The sequence below is a fragment of the Myotis daubentonii genome, chromosome 8 (genome assembly GCF_963259705.1).
Source record: "Myotis daubentonii chromosome 8, mMyoDau2.1, whole genome shotgun sequence".
NCBI classification, from domain to species: domain Eukaryota; kingdom Metazoa; phylum Chordata; class Mammalia; order Chiroptera; family Vespertilionidae; genus Myotis; species Myotis daubentonii.
The window spans coordinates 95,143,193-95,166,971 of record NC_081847.1 but is presented as its reverse complement, the minus strand read 5'-3'; the positions used below and the strand labels follow the sequence as shown (position 1 = coordinate 95,166,971).

Below are 23,779 nucleotides of genomic sequence, written 5' to 3'. Positions count from 1 at the left end.
GCGTCCCCAGCGCGAGGGCGTGGCTTTGTGACGCACAACCTGACGTCACCGGGGATATAAAAGGCCGCCGAGCGCGCCGTTGGCCAGGAGCCGCCCGCAAGGAGGCGCGGAGGAAGCCGCCCCAACCCCGCCGAGGAGAAGGTGGGGCGGCTGCGCCCCGCGGCGGTTAGGCTCTGGCGTCGCGAGGTGGGCGGTGGGCGGTTCCTCCGGCGTCGGCGGGGAGGCCGCTGCAGCGCCGGAGCGGGAGACCGGCGGCGGGGAGGGCGCACTGTGCGGGGACCGGCGGGCGCCTCGCCGCCTCTCTCGCCTGAGCCCATTCCTGCAGATTCGGGGTACCAGCCACCCTCGTCAGCACCCGCCTCACCGAGCAACAGGCCCGGCGAGTCCAGACCCGGCGGGGCCGCCCGCGGGGGCCGTTGGGAGCGCGTGGTGCGCCCTGGGCGTGTTTTCCGGACCGCCGGCCTCGCCGCCCCTCAGCCCCTCACCCCCTTACCCCTCAGCCCCTCACCCCCCACGGCCCCCCCCCCGCCCCTCAGCCCTCACCCGCTCACCCCTCAGCCCCTCACCCGCTCACCCCTCAGCCCCTCACCCCTTCACCCCCACTCCCCTCAGCCCCTCACCCGCCACGGCCCTCACCTCTCGGCCCCTCACCCCCTTACCCCTCAGCCCCTCACCCCCCAGCCCCTCACCGCTCACCCCTCAGCCCCTCACCCCTTCACCCCCACGCACCTCAGCCCCTCACCCGCCACGGCCCTCACCTCTCGGCCCCTCACCCCCTTACCCCTCAGCTCTCAGCCCCTCATCCCCCAACCCCTCACCTCTCGGCCCCTCACCCCCTTACCCCTCAGCCCCTCACCCCCCACGGCCCTCACCCCCCACGGCCCTCACCCCCCCGGCCCCTCAGCCCCTCAGCCCCTCACCCCTCGCCCCTCAGCTCTCGGGCCCTCACCCCTCAGCCCCTCACCCTTCAGCCCCTCACCCCCACGGCCCTCACCCCTCAGCCCCTCACCCCTCACCCCTCGCCCCTCAGCTCTCGGCCCCTCACCCCCCAGCCTCTCAGCTCTCGGGCCCTCAGCCCTCGGCCCGGGGCGACTGGGTGGCGCTAACGGTTTGGGGGCTGTCAGATGCGGTTTGGGGGCTGTCAGATGCGTTGGTTTTTTTGTTTAATCCTCACCCCAGGCTGTTTTTTGGTTTTTTTAGAGTGAGTGGAAGGGAGGAGGAAACTATGTTAGTTGTTGAGTAGTCTTAAAAGAAAATACGTTTTTACTGATTTCAGAGAGGAGGGGAGAGCGAGGTGTCAATGGTGAGAGCCTTGCTGAGGCTGCCTCCTGCTCGCCCCCCAGGGCGGGGTGAGGGGCCGCGGGCTGAGAGACACTGAGATCCCGCCTAGCAAGGCCCCGCCGTCAGAGGCACCAGCTGCTCCCGCCAGAGAAAGGGTCTCCTGTTTTCAGACTTCAGAGAGGAGGAGCGGGAGAGAGAAGCATCACTGATGAGGGAACATGGATGGGCTGCCCCCTGGAGACCCCCACGGGTCAAGCCCGCACCGGAGCATGCCCAGCTACTCACTGCACCTGCAGCCCTGCCCGGGGCGAGTGGGGGAGCAGCACCTCTGACCCCGGAGGTCAGGGTTCCCGGGCTCCACCCCAGTAGGGCACGTGTAGGAGGCAGCCGGTCAGTGATTCTCATCATTGATGCTTCTCTCCCTTCCTCTGGAAATCAACACAAATATATATATATTTTTAAAACTCTCCGCATGCACATACAGTAAGTATATATGTGTACGTGTATCACACATATAATTACTGCCTGTGTCCCTAACACGCAGCCTGTGGGCTTGCCAAAGCTACACTCCTGTTTGTTTTTTAAATATATTTTGATTGATTTCAGAGAAGATGGGAGAGGGAGAGAGAGAGAGAAACACCATGATGAGAGAATCACTGATCGGCTGCCTCCTGCATGCCCCACACTGGGGATCAAACCTGCAACCCGGGCCTGTGCCCTTGACTGGAATTGAAACCAAGGACCCTTCAGTCCACAGGCGGATGCTCTATCCACTGAGACACACGGCCAGGGCGGCCCTCCTGCTCCTAAAGCTGGTGTAATTCAGCCAAGTTCCTGCTGCAGGAGGTTCTGGTAGTAAGTTTTCATGAGGGGACTCGATACACTTACTCATATTCCCAAAGGGTTTGCTTTGGCCGATCCAGAATTATTTTTTTCCTGACCTTTGGGAAGATGAAATGTGCTTTTCTTTAAAAAATTTTTTTTTAATTAAAAAAAAGAATCATTACCAGAGGACATGGTTTGATTGACTTGAGAGAGGCAGGGAGAGAGAGAGAGAGAGGGAGGGAGGGAGGCATTGATCAGTTGCCTCCCGCACATGCCCAGAGGGGATCAAACCTGCAACTGGTAGGGGTGACACCGGGGTCAGGAAACGTGCTGCTAAATAGCATTTTGCTCTGACCATTAGAGGTCAGCGCCTGTGTCACTGTTGCAACTCAACTGCCTCTGAACCCCTGCGACTCGTTGCTTCCTGGGGGGATGTGGGGGACGCTCGCCTGTCACACACGGCTCCCCTCTGCCGAGGACCCCCGGCTGCAGAGTGGCTGGGGTTCTCCCAAGCGCCCACCTGCTTTTTATCTCGGGGAAACCACACTGCTGACCAGCTGTGTTGTGTTTGGAATGGCCGCCCGTGGCTGGGCTGACCCGACACCCTTGTCCTGGCACCCTAGCCTGACCTGTGGCCCCATCCTGCTTCCATCCGGATGGACGTCCTTGTTAATTTTGTCCTTTATGTGTGTTTGTAAGCTTCTGTAAATGTTTCTTCCAAATGACAGAATGCGCACACGCTGCCACCTCGCTGGCCACCACTGCAGCTCTGAGAACTGCAGGTTACAGGGGCAGCCCCTGTGGCACCACTTAAAATCCAGAAGGTGGGAGCGGGGGAGAGCAGAAGCCGGGACAGAGGCTGAGGTAGGAGAGAGAAGAAAGGTGCACAGGCTGGTGAATGGTGTGATACCGCATGTAACTTATGCCCATGCTGACTGTTTTAAAAAGCGACGTTTCGCTCTGGCCCGTATTGCTCAGTGAGTGTAGGCCCAAGCACTGAAGGGTTGTGGTTGTCTCCCTCCCCGTACCCCGGGGGCATGTGTGGGAGACAACCAGCCCATCTGGCGCTCTCACATTGATGATCCTCTCTCTCTTTCTCCCTTTCCTCCACTCTCTGGGGGTGGCGGGGGGGGGGGGTAAGCAATGGAAAAATATCCTCAGGTGAGGATTAAAAATAATTTAATTTATACTTAAATATGATCAATGTGCCTGGGGGATCTATTTAGAAAAATGAGGGGGTGGGTGGGGGTGTCGTGTCCTGGCCAGGTGGCTCAGTTGGTTGTAGTGTCATCCCATACACCAAAAGGTTTTGGGTTCAATTCCCAACCAGGTCACATACCTGGGCTGCAGATTCCATCTCCAGTTCCCAGTTTGGAGGAGTACGGGGGGGGCAACTGATTGATGGTTCTCACATCATTTTCTCTCCCCCGCCCCCCATTTCCATCCTCTTCCCTCTCTCTCTTCCTCTCTAAAATAAAACATCCCCTCAGATGAGGATTAAAACTAAGGCAGATGGTTTCTTGTAGACACCCTGCTTTATAACCCTGAATGTTCAGAAAAGCCAGTACCCATGTGGTTTGGATGATTGGATACAGATAAATGAGCTTAATATCTTTCTCTTGAAATTTTCTTGCACAAAATATTTACTGAATTTTACAGAAACAGGTTTCATTTGGGTTTTTTTATTTGTTTGTTCTTTGTGTTTAATATCATCCTGGAGCTCCTGGCAGGGCTGCCCTCAGGGGTTTCTATCAACAGCACAAAATTGCTCACCTGCACATGAAAAGCTATTGGTAACTTGATTTTTTTAAAAACTACCATAAGAATTAGCCCATTTTTCCAGAATAAATACTGAGAGATTAGAACTAAAGTTAATAATCTTAATGGAGATAGATTTGATCTTAGAAACTATCGTTAACTCGTAAGAAATACCTGAAGAAGCACTAATAAACTGTCCAACTTTGTTTTTCTTCGCTCTAGTTGAGATTACAGACATCCTGCCAAGATGTTCTCTACAAAGCCCAGACTTGTCGTACCTTACGGCCTCAAGACGCTGCTCGAGGGAGTCAGCAGAGCCGTCCTCAAGACCAATCCACCCAACATCACCCAGTTTGCAGCATTTTATTTCAAAGAACTTATTGTGTTTAGAGAAGGCAGGTGCTACCATATTTAGGTTGGAGTAGATGATATTTCCTAATACAAAAACATCCTATAATTCTAGTTTTCTAATTCATTGAGTTAAAACTTTATACACAGTTTCTTTAAATTGAGGAATGCCTTTATTAATATGACAGATATATCATAGACTAGAGGCCTGGTGCATGAAATTCATGCACTCGGAGGGTCCCTCAGCCTAGCCTGCACCCTCTTGAAGTCCAGGAGCCCTCAGGGGATGTCCGACTGATGGCTTAGGCCAGTTCGTGGAGAGTGGGCCTAAGCTGTCAGTCACACATCCTTAGTGCTGCCGGAGAGGCAGGAGAGGCTCCCACCACCGCCTCAGCACTCGCCAGCCATGAGCCGGGTGTCTGGCTGAGTGGCGCTCCCCCTATGGGAGCTCACTGACCACCAGGGGGCAGCTCCTACATCAGTGATGGCGAACCTATGACACGCGTGTCAGAAGTGACACGCAAACTCATTTTTTTGGTTGATTTTTCTTTGTTAAATGGCATTTAAATATATAAAATAAATATCAAAAATATAAGTCTTTGTTTTACTATGGTTGCAAATATCAAAAAATTTCTATATGCTACACGGCACCAGAGTTAAGTTAGAGTTTTTCAAAATGCTGACACGCCGAGCTCAAAAGGTTCGCCATCACTGTCCTACGTTGAGCATGTGCTCCCTGGTGATCAGTGCACGTCATAGCGACCAGTCATTCTGCTGTTCAGTTGACTTGCATATTAGCTTTTATTATATAGGATTATATATTTGTTTCTGCAAAAAAGCATTTAAGTTGGGGGATTTTTTTGTTTCTGATTTCCTGTATTTATTTCTTCAGGGAACATTCCTCTGGATATAAAAGATCTGGTTAGACAATTTCATCAGATTAAATGTAAGTACCACAAGTGGTAATAATAGCACAATAATATTAGTTATAAGTCATTGCATTAGCAATAGCACACATTCAAACTTAAGATGCCCACCAACGTTTTCTCTCTAAATAATCGCACTTTATGTTGAAATAAACTGATGCTTTATTTTTTGTTATTGGATTAGGTTTATTTATTAAATCTGACATTTTGGAAAGTTCTCAATCTTAAAAAGGCAAAAGTAGGAAATGTACACTGAGTGGATAGATTATTATGACCACCTGACATTTCTAGGCAAATTAGCTATAATTTTGCGCTGAAGTTGCTAGAGGGCCAGACCATCATAAATAAGGAAGCAGGTTGTTTACCACGACAGTAGAAGTGATTTTTTTTCTGAAGATATGGGTAAACAACGCGATTTAACAGCCTTTGAACGTGGGATATATATACACTAGGTGGCCAGATTATTATGGCCACCTGACGTTTGTAGGCAAATTAGCCGTACACTGCATCGTATGGGATATGGAAGCCGAAGGCCTGTTCGAACACCTTTGCTGTCTGCAGTTACCAAGATAAAACGTCTCCAATTCACACAGGAACACAAGGATTGGACAGTCGAGCATTGGAAAAAAAGTCATGTGGTCCGATGAATCACATTTCCAGTTGCATCATGCAGATGGCAGAGTGAGAATGTGGCAGAAACAGCATGAAAGCATGCACCCCACATGCATGAGTACAACCCTTCAAGCTGGTGGGGGCAGTGTTATGGTTTGGGGCATGTTTTCCTGGCATGATTTGGGCCCTTTAATTTGTGTGGAACAATGTCTGAATAGCACAACATACCTAAGTATCATTGCTGATCAAGTTCATCCTATCATGTTGATGGCATATCCCAATGGAGATGGCCTCTTCCAACAAGACAATGCGCCATGCCACGGTGCTCTTATTGTGCAGGAGTGCTTTCAAGAACATGAGGGAGACTTCACCTTGCTTAGGTGGCCCCCACAATCACCATATCTCAATCCAATTGAGCATTTGTGGGACGAAGTTAAAAGCCATCAGGCAGCTGGTTCCACAACCATCAAATCTCACAGAACTGGACAGTGCTATTCATCAGGCATGGGGTCAGATTCCTCGCATCACCTTTCCACATCTCGTGGAGTCAATGCCAAGAAGAATCGCCCCAGTATTGAAGGCAAAAGGTGGCCCAACGAAGTATTGATGGGGTGGTCATAATAATCTGGCCACTCAGTGTGTGTGTGTGTGTGTGTATGTGTGTGTATACCACGTTCAAAGGTTGTTAAATCGCGTGTTTACCCATATCTTCAGAAAAAAATCACTTCTGTCGTAAACAACCTGCTTCCCTATTTATAGTGGTCTGGCCCTCTAGCAACTTCAGCGCGAAATTATAGCTAATTTGCCTACAAACGTCAGGTGGTCATAATAATCTGGCCACTCAGTGTATATTGCAAGCCATTTGGTACAGTGAGACTTACAACAGTGTATGAGCTGTGACTCAATCCCTCTTCAGCAGGTTTCCGAGGGTTTGTCTTGAGGGAAGCACAGCAAATCAAACAGAATTGGTTTTGTAGTAAAAAAGACTCAACTACATTGAAATATATAGGAAAGCTGCGTAAACACTCTCCTTGGAAGATCCTTTTTATAAAGAAGCTTAACCACCTCCTTCCTCCCCCATCTCAGTAGTGTAACTGCAGTCCAGGCTGGAAGACAATTAGGAAACAAGTTTGTTGTCACTGGCCATCTTTCCTCGTCGTCCTAAGTCTTAAGATAATGAGTTCAGTAAATGCACAATGAGAGGATGGGTCCTAAGGTTTCATTCTAATATTAGGGAGGGGCTGAGAGGCTTTACTGGTGAAGTAAGTAGTTACAGCTCAGGTGGTCACACAGGCGTGCGGGTGACAAGCAGAAAAAACCTTACAGTTGTCCAGCTGTAGGAGTTTCTCGGTCATCAGCTGCCTTGACGTTCCTGGAATTTCCCTCTTGCTGAGGGTACACCCAGGGATCCAGAAATCTCTTTTTTGCTCCTTTTTTGTCCGGGTCAGGGGGACTGGCTGCATTACCCCAGCTCACCAGCAGGGGCTACTGCTTTTAGGTAGGAATAGATGTTTCCTAATAGAAAAACATACTGTAGTCCTGGGTTTCCAGTTCATTACGTTAAACTTTAGACGCCAGTTTCTTTAATGTGAGGAATGCCTTTATTACAATAGAAGGCATTCCATAAACCAGCGGAAGGCTGGGTGTTCCTGGCCGGGGAAGTCTGTCCCCTCCCTGGTTGTGTGTGGCAGTTGGATTGGCAGCTGTTCCCATGGAGGTTCCAGCTTCCTCATTTCCAGGCAGCGTTAGTGTCTTTCCTTAGGTGCTGACCAGCTGAGTTGGCAGCTGGTTGACTTTGTTGTCATGCCACCTGAATCACTCACTTTTCAGGAGATGGAGGGAGGGAGAGTCTTGAAGTGGGCAGAGCAGGGCAGTCACATTCCTTTCCCCACTACATTGCAGATGGTGTAAAATCAAAGCTCTTCTGTACGTGTGTGTATAGAATTGACGTGTGAATGTTTAGCCTGTCACCGCTTCTTTAATGTGTGTCATCGGGGGTGTACGCTTACTAACCCCGGCTGCTATTTCAGTTGAGAAATGGTGCGAAGAAAGGACAGAAGAGAAGAAGCCAGAGTTCATAAAAGAACCAGGAGAAGCAGCTGCCGTTCCCAAAGAGCCGACCCGGGTGGAGAAGTCCACGGACACGGAGGAGGACCACATCTTCGGACCCCAGTTCATCCACAAGACCACGCAGTTCCCGTCCGTGTATGCTGAGCAGCAGCCAGAGCCGGAGGACACAAGCAAGGCAGTCCGTCCACCCAAGCCATGCACCCCCAAGACTACCCCCACCTCGTCACCATCCCCGGCTGACGTCCCACCAGAGTTTGCCTATGTCCCCGCCGACCCCGCTCAGTTTGCTGCTCAGATGTTAGGTAACGTTTCATCTACTCATTCTGATCAGTCTGACGTTTTAATGGTGGATGTGGCAACAAGTTTGCCTGTTTTTGCCGACGAGGTGCTGACTTCAGAGGTTGCTGAAGACACTGTGGTGACCACTTCTGTTGCAAATTCTGGAGAGAGGGTAGCAGTGCAGGTGGCAAGCCACTCCTCTGTCCATGTAGCTTTGGGGTCTAAGCCTACAGATGATCAGGCTGAACCAGCAACGGCTCCCTCACCCCCCTTCCGGGATGAACAAGACCTCCCTGCCTTTGATCAAGCTCCTCGGGGGTCCTGGCAGGCTGGCACTGGGGGGAAGGCCACCCCTCATATCTCATCTATCTTTAACGACAAGCCTGTGATTGAAGCAGTTACTCATATGGAGCAAACATCAGAAGAAGTAGTTACCGCTTTTTCCGATCACATTGTTAGTCTTAAAGAGATTGAGCAGTCACCACCAGAGAGTGCCGTTCTTGTAGACAAGAGAGTCTCGGGCGGGCCTGAGAAAGCTGAGGGCTCTGCAGAACTTGCCCCGCTGGAGGATGCAGACCATCCCTCCGTGCAGGTGGAGGCAGAAGCAACCATTCTGATCTCCGACACCTCTCTGAAAGCCCTGCTTGCACAGTCCCTGAACCCAGAGGGCGCCGCCCAGGCCACAGGCTCTCAGAGATCTCTGCATCTTGAAGTGGAGATCATTGCGCTAGTTCCCGGGCAGGAGGAGGACTCGGCCCCCCCGGAGGCGGAGGTCAGACCCGTGGGCTCTGGGGAAGCTGCCCAAGCCGGGCAGGAGGAAGACTCCGCCCCCCCGGAGGCAGAGGTCAGACCCCTGGGCTCTGGGGAAGCTGCCCAAGCCGGGCAGGAGGAAGACTCCGCCCCCCCGGAGGCAGAGGTCAGACCCCTGGGCTCTGGGGAAGCTGCCCAAGCCTGGCAGGAGGAAGACTCCGCCCCCCCGGAGGCAGAGGTCAGACCAGTGGGCTCTGGGGAAGCTGCCCAAGCCGGGCAGGAGGAAGACTCCGCCCCCCCGGAGGCAGAGGTCAGACCAGTGGCCTCTGGGGAAGCTGCCGAAGCCGTGCACTCAGGTGCCTCAGTAACGCCACCTGGTGGCGTCCTCAGTCCCGCTCCAGAGGGTCTCAGTGGACCAGAGATCGAACCCGAAGGGGAGGCAGCACCTGCACCAGGTTTGATGGAGCCAGGTAAGAAATAGATACCACCTTAGACATAGCCTGGAGTCACGTTTCAGGCAGCGTCGTATTTCAGGTAACCATTTAGGAAGGGCCCCTGCAGATTGGTCAGACTTCATTTTAAATAGTTTTTAAAATGCCAAACCCACGGAAAGGCGCTGCTGTTGTGGAGACATTACTCTTGGGAGCGATTTTGGAGGGACATGAAATGGGCCTGACCTTGGTCCCCAGCATTTGCGTGGCCTCCCCCGGAACAGATTGGAGTGGACTGGAGCCTGTCGACTGTGCCCATCGATGGCCCTGCGGCCCTGCACTCAGGGGCACCTGACCTCGCGCTCGGAGGGTAGGGTCCCACAGCAGCCGTGCGCTTCCCTGGGCTGTGGCATTGCACGTGGAAGACATGGTGGTGTGTTCGCCTCTGCTCTCGCCCCACGTCTGAGACTCTGCAGCCAGGTTTGGGGAGCTGGACCGAGCCCTGGTTCTTCCTGCCGTGGAGGGAAGACAGGTTAGGTCAGGCTCTGTCCCCAGGGGAGCAGGAAGGCCGCAGCAGCGGAAGGACAGGTGGCACTGAGCAGTGGGCACGGCTCCCTTCTCAGCGTCCTCACAGAGCCCACACCTGCCTTCGCCTGCGGGAGCCACTGCTTCCCTGGACACAGACCCGCCTGGCCTCCAGCTCATCTGATGGTGGCATTGGGTCTGCTCCCTCCTGCCCGTCCGCACACGGCCAGGGCCCGTCGCCCTGTGGGGTGGACGGGATGAGCAGGAGCCAGCCTCTCCATGCCTTTTGCAGACTCTCAACGTTGACTCTTACCAGAGCCAAATGATGGCTTACAAAGCAGGTGTTTAGACGTAAATTCTGTCTGGCAGCATGACAGGGACTCTGCGCAGCTGGGAAGGCAGCGGGAGGCGGCGCACCTGTGGGCCGAGCAGCACTCCACACGGAGGCACTGCTCTCAGGTGCTGGGCTCTTCCCCGTGGGCGCCCAGGGCTCTTGAACAAAGCACCGAAGACGTGGCTGGTGCGTGTCTCAAATGAACTCCGGGAAGTAGCAAAGGTCAGAAGCTGTGGGAGACACACCAGCGTGGGCCTGTGCACAGTGGAGGTGTTTTCTGGGGAAGAGAAGCTGCACCAGGGACACAGGGACAGTGCCCACAGGTGAGCCTCCCACACCTGGGCCAGGCAGCTTTCCCCTCAGGAGCCTCCCCTCCGCCCAGCTCCCAGGACTCAGCACTGTCTGTCAGTGAGTCGACCCCATTAGCTAGTTCTTGGCAGAAGCAGGTGGACAGCACACCCAGGCCGCTTTCCTTAAAGAACCCGTGGGACTGACCAGCCTGTATGCCCATGAGGATTTGTTGGAGTCCTAGATTGAGTGACAAGTTAACGGGAGAGAAGGGTGCCTGTGAAAAGGCAGAGATACTGGATTAAAAGACGACACCTCGTGCAGACTTCTTTTTAAAAAAAACATTTTTATTGATTTCAGAAAGAGGAAGGGAGAGTGGGAGAGAGATGGAAACATCTGTGATGAGAGAGAAACACCCCACATTGGGGATAGAGCCCCAACCCAGGCATGTGCCCTCACTGGGAATTGAACCGTGACCTCCAGGTTCATAGGTTGATGCGCAACCACTGAGCCATGCTGGCTCAGATTTTTTAGTCAAGAAAAAATTATTATGCAGATACAGTCATCTTTTCTCAGTGGCTTAACCCACTGTCCAGTGGATTCTCTCAGTCCCATTTCCCCTCAAGGGCCCTGAGGCAGCCACATCTGCAGCTGAAGCCCCTGGAAATAGCCACTTGGAAGGGGCCGCTTTCCCCACAGCCGGTGCCCCCACGTGCCCTCGCAGCCCTGCTCCGCCTCCTGCTGTGGAGACTCCCTTCATGCTGCCAAACACAATTTACGGAGCCCTCTCTCTAGCATGCTTTATGGCACATGTTACTACAGCTGTTCATCTATACGTAAAACATTTACAAAGATAGTTCTGTGCATAGCGCCTGATACAGAGACCAAACCTTTAACGCCTGCAAATTTTTGTTTTATAGCAATAGCAACAAGCGAAGCAGGACAGCCACCACCATATTCTAACACGTGGACCCTTTACTGTCTAACTGATATGAATCAACCAAGCCGCCCATCACCGCCACCTGCACCTGGGCCTTTCCCCCAGGCCACCCTCTATTTACCTAATGCTAAGGATCTGCAGAGTCCACCGAAAGTCACTTCTCCAACTTACGTGATGATGGACGACAGCAAGAAGGCCAGTGCCCCGCCTTTTATCCTAGTAGGCGCCAATGTCCAGGAAGCGCAGGACTGGAAGCCACTTCCCGGGCACACGGTCGTGTCCCAGTCAGATACCCTGAAGAGATACGCAACAGTCCAAGTGCCCATTGCCGTTCCTGCAGATCAGAAATTCCAGAAACTCCCCCGACATGCCCAGAGTGCTAGTCCTCCTTCCAGTGGACAAGAAGGTCCCCGGCCACAGAGCCCAGTTTTCCTTTCTCTCGCTATCCCGGTAGAAGATGTAGCCAAAAAGTGTTCAGGATCTGGTGACAAACGTACCCCCTTTGGAAGTTACGGTATTGCTGGAGAGATAACCCTGACTACTGCCAATGTCCGCAGAGCAGAACCCTAATGCCACAGGTAATCCCCCACGGTGGGCCTTCGCACACTTGGTTTTCAGCACTCTCATTTGTTGACCTGGAGACTGAGAATTCTTAAAACATTGAATTGAATTGAGATGTGCAGAGAGTTGGAGTATTCTCTGACTCAATGAAATGGTCTCCACTGATGGGGGCACAGCAGTGCACACACCCAACGGCCCACCGAGGGTCAGGGCCTGGCACAGCCCTCAGCGCCCTCACTCTGAATGCCTGTCGGCGTGTGTAGCTCCCGTGGAAGGCACTCCAGAGGGCATGGATTGTTTTTTAAAAGGACAGCCTTCGGTGGGAATCTACCCGTGGGCGTGTTTTGGGGTGGGTGCAAGCCTCGGGGCAGCTGGAGAGCCAGGCAGGGCTGGGAGATTGTGCTGGCGTGCCCAGCCAGTGTGGTCAGAGCTGTTCCCTCAGAGAGAATAGTCACAGCAGAGGACAGGTTGGAAATGTGAGGAAGCTAAGGAGCCAGAGTGGACCTACACGGAGATGCGGGTTTTATCTGTCACTTAAAATGCCAGTGCGAGTCCCTCCCGCCACGGGCGTAGTAAAGAGCAACGCGAACAGGGAACCGGTACAGAGGGCTGAGCAGTTTGAGGAACAAGGCACCATACAGGCTCGCCATCAGGCTCATAAGCTGCTGCCTGAGGCTGAGGGAGCCAGCCCTGCAAAGGGCCACAGACAGATGTAGGGCTGGAGAGCGATGGGAGTGTCCGCCCTGCAAGGGCCCACTGAGATGGCGGGTGCACGAGGAAACCGGGGAGCTTGAGGCACCACAGGTCGGGCCTAGCTGAAGCCCCTGCACCCCAGAAAGGAGGTCTGGATTGAATGAGGAGCAGGACAGTGTTGGGCCCCGCTGGCTGCCACGTGGGGAAGGGTTACAACAGGGGGCAGTCTGGAAGCAGGGAGATGAGGGTACCTATTACAGGGCTGGCTACGCCTGAACACCACAAGCTCAGGTCCAGCCTGCGTGAGCTCAAGCTCAGCATCCGATGGACAACAGCTGGGTTCGCTCACAGGGTCAGGAGCTGCAGTTCTGTGTTTAAGGAGGTCGTTGCAGTTACTAATACAGCCTAAAGTGGTGTGCGCTCTTACGTATCCCATCAGGCTGGCGGTGGAATTGTCAAACTCCACTAAAATGCAGTGTGTTCAGCATGAGACGCTAGGCTATTCAGTGCAAACACACAGGAAACTGATTAGGTTAAGAGCTTAGTGGCAGCAGGAGGGTGTACCTTGCATTTCTGATCTCATTTCACATGTTCAGGTTCGTGATTGAACTTAAAAATTCACTCCTTACATCATTCCTCACAGATGCTGAAAACGAGGCTGTCTGAGTCGACGTTCAAGGTGGAGTCTGCCACCACGCGTAATGTATCAGTAAACTTCATGCAGCATAACGCCTCGTGCTCTCGCTTCTTTGTTACTTTAGGAGGCATACAAGCAACTGAACACAGAGGCCTAACATTTTCTCAGACCTGTGACATAATAGCATTTGCCAACTCATGTCGACATTGTAAAGAGAAGTGCTCACCCAGGCGTTTTCCTAGTCCGTGTTTCCGTTGGCATTTCTGTATTTGGCATTCACACCAAAAGAAGTAGCACCTGCCGTAGCCCTGTTTCCCAGAGAAACACCTACTAAATGCCGCTGGCTCTCTGGCCCTGGGCTGCAGCACACCAGGACCTCTTTGTAAGGACATTTAAAAATATATATATATTTTTTTAAGAGAAAGAGGAAAGGGAGAGAGAAACATCATGCCCCAGTGGAATTGAAACAGTGACCTCTTGGTGCATGGTCAATGCTCAGCCACTGAGTCACACTGGCTGGGCTGTAAGGACATTTCTTAAAAATACATTTTTATTGATTTCAGGGAAGAAGGGAGAGGGGGAGAGAGAAACATCAATGATGAGAAAGAACCACTGATTGGGTGCCTCCTACACGCCCCCCACTGGGATTTGAGCCCATAACCTGGGCATATGCCCTGACCAGGTACATATGACCAGAGGCCAATGCTCAACCACTAAGCCACGCTGATCCAGGCTCATTATCCAAAAAAATGTAAATAATTTTGTGTCACTCCTTCCTTACCCCAATGCATACATTGCAATCCCTTCGTGGTGAATTCTGTCAGTTACCTGATTGGAGACACCTCATCAAGCCACTTAAGCTCTTACTGAAAGGCCGCCTATCCCCTCTGGCCTCAAATCCCAACTGCTAAGCAGCTCTCCCTCTCAAAGAGTTTCAACTCCAACCTGAAAACTACCCCAGTAACATGTAACATAGAACAGTACCCAGCACAACAACCTTCTAACAAAGCACAATAGATCCAGCTTAGGGCACATAGCACCTTTTTTCTTACTATGTATCACAGTGTTAAAGAGCCAAATTCAGCCAAGTGAACTTGAAGATGTAGTTGGCTTTATGAAGTGATTCATGAATCGAGTGGCATCCCATCTAAAAACTAGAAGGTGCTGTGTTCTGAGAGCAAAGTGCACACTGGGTATCAGGATGGCGTGACCGGTAGGAGCATGAGTGCCGGTCGGGGCATCTGGGAGTGAAGGCCAGGACTCATGCTGGTGGTCTGTAAGGCCGAGAAGGGCCCGTGGAAGGTAATCGCTGGATTTGTTCGCTCCACCTGGGGACGTGCAGGTGAGAGTGGTGGGAGCCAGCCTGTGCCCAGAGAGGAGCTGCCAGCAGTACCGGCGCTATGGGGCAGGGCGGGGAGTGGTTGGAGCTTACAGGGGCAGGAAACTTCCTTCTTCCCTTCTCGGTTCTTTGGCTGATTGACAGACTAAGGAGAACAAATTCTGTACCTACTAGAGCCCCATACAGAGGGGCTGACAGGCTTGCCTGCCACCCTGAGCTAGATGAGGGGGTGGGGTCCTGGGCTTCAGCGGGGAGGGAGATCACCCACAGGAAGAGCAGCGAGCAGATGCTTCCAAGCGGTGAGCGATGGTGCCAGGCCCTGCCCGGCCCTGCAGGTGAGCCTCTGATCTAAGAAGCTGCCTCTCGCAGCAGTGCTCCTGGGAGAGGCCTCTGTCTAAACCCTCAGGTGGCTAAGGGGGAGGGGAAGCACTCTGAGTCTGCAAGGCCTGGATTGTCTTCAGCTCAAAACGATGTCCATGCCAGGTGGCCCCACTCTGGGTGGTGCATTCTGCCCCTCGCCTGCAGGCGGTGAGGTGGTGAGGCCGTGAGGCCAGGACTTCCCTCAAAGGGCGCGGGCAGGACAGGCTTTCCCGGGAAGGGCAGTGTGGCTGCCAGGCACACTCCTGGGCCGGATCGTGGTGGAGGGAAAAGCAGGGTGTATTGACGATAGGGGGACGGTGCCTTCTGGGAAAAGCCATGAAAAGGGCTTGATCGGAAACAAGAGGCCGTAATGGGCATTTCTGTGATGGTGGCTGCCCACTGCCCCGCCCCTGCTTCTGGACATGGTGCTGCACCAGGGCAGTGTGTGGGTGCAGCTGCCTCCCCTCCCCTCCTCTTTGCCTCTGAAGAGAGACAAACGGATAGGAAAACAGAATTAATTACAACTAGCAGGGCCCGGCGTGGTGCAGTGGTTGAGCATCAACCCATGAACCAGGAGTTGAGTTTGATTCCCGGTCAGGTCAGGGCACAGGCCCAGGTTGCAGGCTCAATCCCCAGTGTGGGGCATGCAGGAGGCAGCTGACCCATGATTCTCATCATTGATGTTTCTCTCTCCCTCTCCCTTCCTCTCTCTGAAATCAATGCAAACATATACAAATAATAATCCTTATTCTTTCCCAGCGGTAGCTCCCTAGAAAACAGCAGACGAGCTCCTCCTTCCCAGGCCCTGACAGTGAGTGCCCAGTCCTGCCCTGGCCAGGCCAGATTCCCAGCTGTTTCTTTGATCCTGTGCGGCACCTCCCCTGTGGGCTAGAGTTAGCCAGGCCGGCGCTGGCTGCTTGCAGTCAGGAAACTACACACACAGACCTTTCTAAGCTTTCTGTGTGGGGAGCCAGCAAAACCAATCATGGGTGGAAGGCACAGAATTAAGTCTAGATAAAAATAATATCCAAAAATATACCAATTCACTTAGTTATTAAATAAACTGAGTGTAATGGCACAAATGACCCCCAAAATTTATTCAGCTTTTATGAGAGAAAAAGCCCCAATGACCTCATAGCTGTGATGGTATGGAGTTAACTGCAAGTCTATATAATATAAAAGCCAGCGACCATAACAACCGAAACGACTGGTCGCTATGATGCCCACTGTGGCCAGCGAACCAGCCCAATTGGGGTGGGGCCAGCCAGCCAACCTCAAGGCCCCTCCCCCCTGCCAGCCTGCCCCTAATGGGACTCACCCATCCCGATCAGGAGCACGGCCAGCTGGCCAACCACACCCTCCCTCCCCCCCAGCCCCCCCCTGCCCCCCCCAATCAGCCTGCCCCACCACAATAGGCCTGGAGGCACTCCCCCCTGCTGGCCTGCCCCTGATTGCACCCCCCACCCCAATAGGGGGCTGGGCTTGCTGGCCAACCTCCTGCCTCCTCCTCCTCCTGACAGGCCCAACCCCGATACACTCCAACTGGGGGTGGGCTGGCCGGACCCCACCCGTGCACGAATTCATGCACTGGGCCTCTAGTGTTAATATATAAGGGGGTTAAGTCCCCCAATTCACCAATTTATCTGGATTTGCCTGATGACACCTGACCTACTTTTCAGCATTCCAGGCAGCAGTGACTCAAAGCCCTTCCCAGTCTCAGCCCATAAAGTCCTCCTTTTGATAAACCGGACAAGCCTTTAGTGCCTCCCCAGGTGCCTGGAAGGCACACTGGCACCAGGGGGGTGCTTGTAACACATGCAACGCACCAAGCGCATTCTGGGCGTTCCAGGCTTGAGTCACAACAGGGACACAACATCAGGCACTGTGATCGGGAGGGAGTCGTATTCAGGGGAGAGTTGTTGGGAGGCGGGGAGAGGAACCGGTAGAGCGCTGTGGGCTCCTAAGGGTCTGGAAACAAGTGGACAAAAGAATCCGAGGCGATCCAGTCTGCACCAGGCACGGGGCAAGTCTGACGAAGCGCACTGTGGTGTACAGTTCGTTCGAACTGGTCCTTTTCCGGCTGGGTCAGCCGGGCATGGGAATGGCAAGGCGAAGGTTGGTTACTCCCAAGCCCGTTCTGTCCGCCCAGAGCTTCCACTTCCATGACGACTCGTCCTGGTAGACAGAGATGACAGTTACTTTAACACGCTCCGCCTGCAAAGCTACAGCAGCTGCCTGCTCAGGAGCTCAGAGGAGACTTTGGGGAAAATACTGTGTCCAGAGATTTTATGTCTGCCCAACATTTCTTAAAATAAGGTAGGACATGCTTGGGGACAAATAGAGGAATTGCTTTGTTCTAGAACAGCACTGTCCAGGGTGGTGGCTGCTGTCCACGTGTGGCTATTTAAAATACATTAATTAACAAGAAATAAAATGGAAAATTCAAGTCTTTAGCCAGATTTCAGGAGCTCAGCAGCCACGTGAGTCTCGTGAGGACGCTACCAGACGGGCGAGGCGGTCGGACCGCTCCCTCGTGGCAGGACGTCCCGCTGAGCAGCAGGGCTCCAGAGAACCTCTCATTGGTGACAACGGCAGAGACGTATTCCTAGCGGGGACGCCTGTGAACGCGCAGGTGACGCCTGTGGAAACAGTGCACTTCGCTGGTGGCCTAAACACAGAGGGGCCTTCAGAGGGAGAGACGACAAAGGAGAAGCGCTATTCGGGAATCACCGGTTCAGGTAGGAGACAACACAACGGGTTTATGGGAAAGGGAAGGGGACAACGACATCCGTGGGAGGAAGGCATGTCCACTGGTCAGACAGCAGCAGCGATGCTACTTCTAAACAATGCTTTGCAATTTCAGTCCAGTAGTCAGAATGATTGCTTTCCTGGTACGTTTGCAAACAGTTCTTTGGGATACAATGTTGTCCTAGGTCCAGTCCAAAGGTTATTTTACCCCATTTTATTTTTATTTTCTTAAAATATATTCTTATTGATTTTAGAGAGGACTGGAGAGGGAGAGAGAGATAGAAACATCAATGATGAGAGTCACTGATTGGCTGCCTCCTGCACGCCCCACACTGGGGATCAAGCCTGCAACCCGGGCATGTGCCCTGACCAGGAATCGAACCGTGACCTCCTGGTACATAGGTCGACGCTCAATCACTGAGTCATGCCGGCTGAGATTATGGTACTTTATTTTTTCTAAATATATTTTTATTGATTTCAGAGAAGAAGGGAGAGGCAGAGAGAGATAGAAACATCAATGATGAGAGGGAATCATCGATTGGCTGTCTCTTGCACGTTGGACCGAGCCTGCAACCCAGGCATGCACCCCCGACCAGAATTGAACTGGGACCCTTCGGTCCACAGGCCGACGCTCCATCCACTGAGCCAAACCAGCCAGGCTATGGTACTTTATTATTATTATTTCAATAGATAATTGGATGGAGATGTGGCATCTGCCCTGTTGGACGTTCCCCGGGTTGAGGTGGAAGATGCGCAGCGCGTTCCCCTGGCCTGGCAGCCCAGCTCCATCCTAAAGGGGCTCCATTTACATTGTTGTTCACATAGTCATTTTGTCAGGCTTGGGACTTCTCTTCTTGGGAACCATGATCACCTCCTATCACCTTCATCCTCTTGTTGGCCAGGATCTGTTTTCACTTACAAAAATCAAGAGGGGAGTAGAGTAGTTCCAAATATATTCTCCAATGGTTTAAATGATGGTTTTTGGCTGTATTTCATGCTTGAGATGGACCTCCAGTGAATAAACTTGCGAGAGAGAGAGAGAGAGAGAGAGAGAGAGAGAGAGAGAGAGAATTTAGTCAGTTAGTGAAAATGAAAGCTTTGGTGGAATCATATGGAAAATTATTTCAATAGTCAATTTTCATTTTGGCTATAAAGGTAATTCAGTATCATGCGAAAATAAGCCCTGAAGGATTGTGCTGGGCACCCTCTTGCTTTTTATTGGTGGAGAGGATGCTGGCTGAGACGCACCACACAGGCGAGCAGGTCTGCCACGTGACCCAGCACCTGGAATGCACTGACCACCTGGCCTGTATGTTCTCAATGTTTCTAGACTTAAATGGACTATAGAACTAGTCCCTTAAAAATGATATCTATTTGTTGCCCTAGTTGGTTTGGCTCAGTGGACAGAGCACTGGCCTGCGGACTGGAGGGTACTGGGTTCAATTCCAGTCAAGGGCACATGCCTGGGTTGTGGGGTCCATCCCCAGTAGGGGGTGTGTAGGAGGCAGCTGATCAATGATTCTCTCATCATTGATGTTTCTACCTCCCTCTCCCTCTCCCTTCCTCTCTGAAATCGATAAGAATATGTTTTAAGAAAATGATACCTATTTGTTAAATCTTGATTACAAAAGAACATGTGCATTAAGTACACTGGAAAACACACGGAGGTTGAAAAGCTGTCCATATGCTTAAAGTTTCTTTCTCTTTTAGTTGTGCACGTTTTTTAAAAGTTGTGATTATCCTAGAGCTTAAGCCTGCACACCATAGACTGCAAACTCTCCCAGCGAGACGCGGTGCCCTGATCTGGAGGTGGGCGCTGGAAGGTGGCTGGGCGGGAGGGAGAGACTTCTGTGCCTTCTCTCTGAGCACCCTCACTCAGGGGGGGGGCGGGGGGTGCGGCCGGCACCCGGAGGCCAGCCTTGTCACGTGCGGGGAAGCAGGGCTGAGGGTCCCGCGGGGAAGGTCCGGCCAGAGCAGAAAACATCTGGGCAGCGGGGTGACGTGTTGGATTAATAAACAATTTCCAGGGCATCAACTCAGCATTTATATTCGCTTCAGCTCGGGGGCTTCCTCTCCCGCCACAGCGCCTCCGCGTCCTTGGGGTAGGGACCCCCTTCTTTCGGGGGCGGGGTGTGGTGGGAGGAGCGTGAAGGCGTTGCCCCTCCTCTCAGCCTGGGCAGACGCACTGGCTCCGGGCTTCAGGTGGGGCTGGAGCGGCCCGGGGGCGGGGTCTGGAGCGGCCGGGGGCGGGGCTGGAGCGGCCCGGGGGCGGGGTCTGGGGCCTAGCGCGCGCCGCTGGGCCCGCGAGCCGGTCACGTGCCGCCCAGAACCCGGCCGCGCGCGGCGGTGGAGCGGGCGGCGCGGAGGGTGGAGCCACGCCTCGCGGGACGGGTTCTGCCCCCTCGCGCCCCGCAGGGCTCCCGCGCTGGAGTCCGGGGGAGTGCGCGCCGGGTGACCTCTGCTTCGTCGACGCAGGGCGAGCGGACGGGAAGCCTGCGGTCTCGGTCCTGGTTCCGGGAGCCCGGGAGCCGGGTGGCCGCCTAGGTCAGTTTGCGCGGCCGCCTCCCGCGCGCGGGCTGCACTCTGCCCGGTGCCCGGGGAGGTCTGCGCGCCTGGCGGGGTGCGCGCTGCTCTCCCGCGTCCCCGCCGATGGTTAGAGTCGCGGCGTGGCGATGCCCGGCTCCGGGCCAGTCCCGCGGCCGCCGCGGCCTCCGCCGCGGGGAAGTTGGTTATTACTCGGCGCGGTGTTGGCGTTCGCTGCCGCCGCCGCCCGCGCCCCTGCCCAGCCCTCCGCGCTTCTCGGGACTTGGCCGGGCGCTTCGCAGTGTTGAGCTTCCTATTCCCGTGGGGGTGGGTTCGCGGCGGAGGTCACGCGCTGCTCACGTGACCACAGTGTGCGGGGCGGCCCGTGCGAGGCAGCAGCCCGGAGCTGCAGCTGCCCCAAGGCGGGAGGCTGGCGCTGGCCCTGGCGGTGGCCGGGTCTGGGTTTTGCTGGACGAGCTCTCAGCTGCCGACCTCCTCGCTCATGCGCTCTCGCCGCGCAGCTGGGCTGTGGGCGCGGTGAGGGGAGCTGCTGGGATGGTGCACGCGTGGCGCAGGCTCTGGGGCGTGGGGGAGAGTTCAACCCGCGTGGAAACTGACCGGTTTTCTCTGAAACGGCCCTAGCACGGCGGGCGGTCGTTGCCTTCGGAGCTGCGCCGGGTGGTCCTGGGTCGCGGTGCTGTGAGGGCGAGCATGGCCTCCTGACCACGATGCGTGCATTTCCTTTTGCAGCCCGTTGGGAGGTAGTCTCTGACCCCCAGCTGAAATGTAAAGATCTTGGATTAATGGCAGAGCAGTCCCAGGATAGTTCCGAAACCACTCTTCACCTCCCGGTTCCGAGCGAGGGGCTGTACCCACAGTCCGGGGGAGGGGGGACAGTCAGCAGCATTCCTGTATCCCGCGGCCCTGCCCCCCCGCAGCGCTGGGAGCTGATGTGAACCGGTTCGGGCTGCAGGGGCCTGGCCTGAGCCCAGGCGGGGGGAGCTCAGCACGGGCCTTGCCAGCGCCTGCCATCAGCTGACTCTTCACCAGAACGTGGTGGCGGCGGAACCCTGGGCTCCGGGGGCAGCTGTCGGGCAGGTGTGACTCCACCTGTAGGCGGAGCGGGCAGATGCTGCTTCTCGCAACACACTGCTCCCCACTCTCCCGCCTAAGGCGAAGGGAAATGATAACTTGTTTAGAACCAACACTAAGAGTACAGCCCGGTTCTTTGGAGCGACATGGTGCAGTGTCTATTAAATACATTTAAAATTTTCTCCTTGTGTCCTTATTTTGCTTAGGGCTACATCTATAGCAGATTTTTAAATCTTCACCCAAGGAGTGAGGATGTTTTTTCCATTGGTTATTATTTTTTAGAGAGAGAGTGGAAGAGGGGGGGAGAGACGCATCGACTGGTTGTCTGACGGGGGCCAGGGATTGAACCTGCAGCTGAGGGACGTGCCCTTGCCCAGGAACCGAACCTGAGACCCTTTGGTCGGAGGGCCGATGCTCTAACCACTGAGAACCTGCCAGCGCCATCTGTAGCAGATTTTTAGACTGGAATTTTGTTGTGGCGATTTAAAAACTATATATATATTTTATTGATTTCAGAGAGGAGAGGGAGAGAGAGAGAGAGATATCAGTGATGAGAAGGAATCATGGATCGGCTGAACCCCCTACTCGGGATGGAGCCCGCAACCTGGGCCTGTGCCCTTGACCAGAATGGAACCCGGGACCCTCAGTCCACAGGCTGTTGCTCTATCCACTGAGCCAAACCGCTAGGGCTGTTGTGGCAATTTCTTACCTCTAGATATTAATAGAAGCTGAGTTTTGTATACAGTGGGGCCTTGACTTACGAGTTTAATTCGTTCATAGACCGAGCTCGTTAACTCCAATTACTCTGTCAACACAATGCAAAAAATCAGCGGAGAGACAGCTGGTATCTCAGAAAACTCGTTAGTCGGGACACTCGTAAGAGAAGGCCCCACTGTATTATATATATTCACTGAGAAAAGTGGTCAGCAGAAAGCAGCTTAACTGACAACACATGGAGGCGAGAGATTAAGGTAGCAAGTGTGTGTGTGAGACATCTGAAGTGGTTAGGAACCTTGTCACTTTTTTTCAAGCGCAACCTGATGGTAATCAGAACTTGATGGGTGACGAGTAATTTCTTTCCTGTTCTAGAAAGAGGTCAGCTTATATCAACTCACCAGAATTCATTAATGAGGCGTCAAAAAAGATACTGTTGACCTGTCTGGGGTGGCTCAGTGGCTAAAGGTCGACCTATGACCCGGGAGATCACGGTTAGATTTTTAGCCAGGGCACAGGCCCGGGTTGCAGGCTCGATCCCCAGCAGGGAGCGTGCAGGAAGCATTCAATTGATGATTCCCTCTCATCATTGATGTTTCTCTCTCTCCCTCCCTCTCTGAATCCAATAAAAAGAGATACTGTTAAAAATTCTGCACAGGATATGTGGATGATCATAGTGCCATATAATTATAGGAGGTCCTTGATGCCTAGAAATGTTGGATTTTTCCTTACCTGACCTCCCCACTAGGAAGGTGGGCAAGTGTGAGAGATCGTTTTAAGGCTTTTAGTAAGAGGTTATGTTAGGTCACGGACTGTGTCTGAGTTCTTGGATTCGTCAGCTGACCAATAGGAAATTGCTGTGTAGTGAAAGCACTTCCTAACTGTACATTTTCCTATAGTACAGTGGATCTCAGCCTGTGGGTCGCGACCCCTTTGGCGGTCGAACGGCCCTTTCACAGGGGTCGCCTAAGACCATCCTGCATATCAGATATTTACATGATGATTCATCGCAGTAGCAACATCACAGTTATGAAGTAGCAACGAAAATAATTTTATGGTTGGGTCACAACATGAGGAACTGTACTTAAAGGGCCACTGCATCATATGATGATGGAAAGTAACCACACGTTCTTACTTTAAAGTTTTCCTTTAAAGAGGAACTTCTGGATTTGTGTGCAGCTGGTCAGTATTCGACATTAGTTTGGAAGAGAACTTTAAACGGGAAATCAAAATGGGAAACATTTAAATACGTTTTGTCTAAAGTTTAAGGAATTTTATCATGAAAAGGTGACATTCAGCTTTCTTGTGAGTATTTTTAGTATCTAAAACTGGACTTATCTAATCTAATATCCTAAGTGGACTTCTCTGCACTGGCTCTGCTGGCTCCAGCCTGTTTTGAAACAGTAGCTGAGAGCTTTCAGAATCAGGTTGAAATTCAAATCAGGGGTGTGTCAAAGGGTTCGCTCTTGGTTGTTGAAGCAGATAAAATGCATAGCAATTTAAGGTTGAAAGAGTTGCATAAAGCAAAGCCATGACACTTATTTAATTTTCACCAGTTTTGATAAACACTGAAATTTTCAGCTGCATAAAGGTAAAGGTAAATATTCAGCAAGTAGGACAGTCCCTTCCTCATGTCTGTGTGGCATCCAGGGCCGTGTGGGTGGGCCTGTGTCTGAACAGAAGGTCAGGGGATGTCAGATGTAAGCATCCACAGGGGCTGCAATGGTGGCACCCTGTGCGTGGAG

The 23,779-nt window shown here is 53.1% G+C and overlaps 2 protein-coding genes across 6 annotated transcripts in view; both read left to right on the top strand.

Moving 5' to 3' along the window:
- The first annotated feature begins 62 nt into the window (after positions 1 to 62).
- Positions 63 to 14,174, top strand: CABYR (calcium binding tyrosine phosphorylation regulated). 5 transcript variants are annotated; one of them, XM_059707458.1, is made up of 6 exons: positions 63 to 141; positions 4,087 to 4,259; positions 5,105 to 5,158; positions 7,781 to 8,122; positions 11,348 to 11,945; positions 13,265 to 13,750. In XM_059707458.1, the coding sequence occupies exons 2-5, from the start codon at positions 4,112 to 4,114 to the stop codon at positions 11,935 to 11,937; spliced, it is 1,134 nt and encodes a 377-aa protein (XP_059563441.1). In that variant the 5' UTR covers positions 63 to 141; positions 4,087 to 4,111; the 3' UTR covers positions 11,938 to 11,945; positions 13,265 to 13,750. The 5 variants fall into 5 exon arrangements, with proteins under 5 accessions (XP_059563441.1, XP_059563440.1, XP_059563442.1 ...); XM_059707457.1 differs by lacking the exon at positions 63 to 141 and adding an exon at positions 2,400 to 3,000 and having other exon boundaries at positions 13,265 to 13,751; XM_059707459.1 differs by lacking the exon at positions 63 to 141 and adding an exon at positions 3,399 to 3,899 and having other exon boundaries at positions 13,265 to 13,751.
- A 5,884-nt stretch (positions 14,175 to 20,058) lies between these two features.
- Positions 20,059 to 23,779, top strand: part of OSBPL1A (oxysterol binding protein like 1A) — a 117,705-nt gene continuing 113,984 nt past the window's right edge. Inside the window, exon 1 of the mRNA XM_059707449.1 lies at positions 20,059 to 20,249. The gene's annotated coding sequence lies outside the window, so the exon portion shown is untranslated. The remainder of the gene's footprint in view (positions 20,250 to 23,779) is intronic.

Bases quoted from the DNA above. Each gene is read 5' to 3' on its own strand.
- CABYR (XM_059707455.1), top strand. From the start codon at position 8,164: ATGGTGGATGTGGCAACAAGTTTGCCTGTTTTTGCCGACGAGGTGCTG. The intron at 9,320-11,347 runs GTAAGAAATAGA...TTTGTTTTATAG, and splicing joins ACCAGGTTTGATGGAGCCAG to CAATAGCAACAAGCGAAGCA.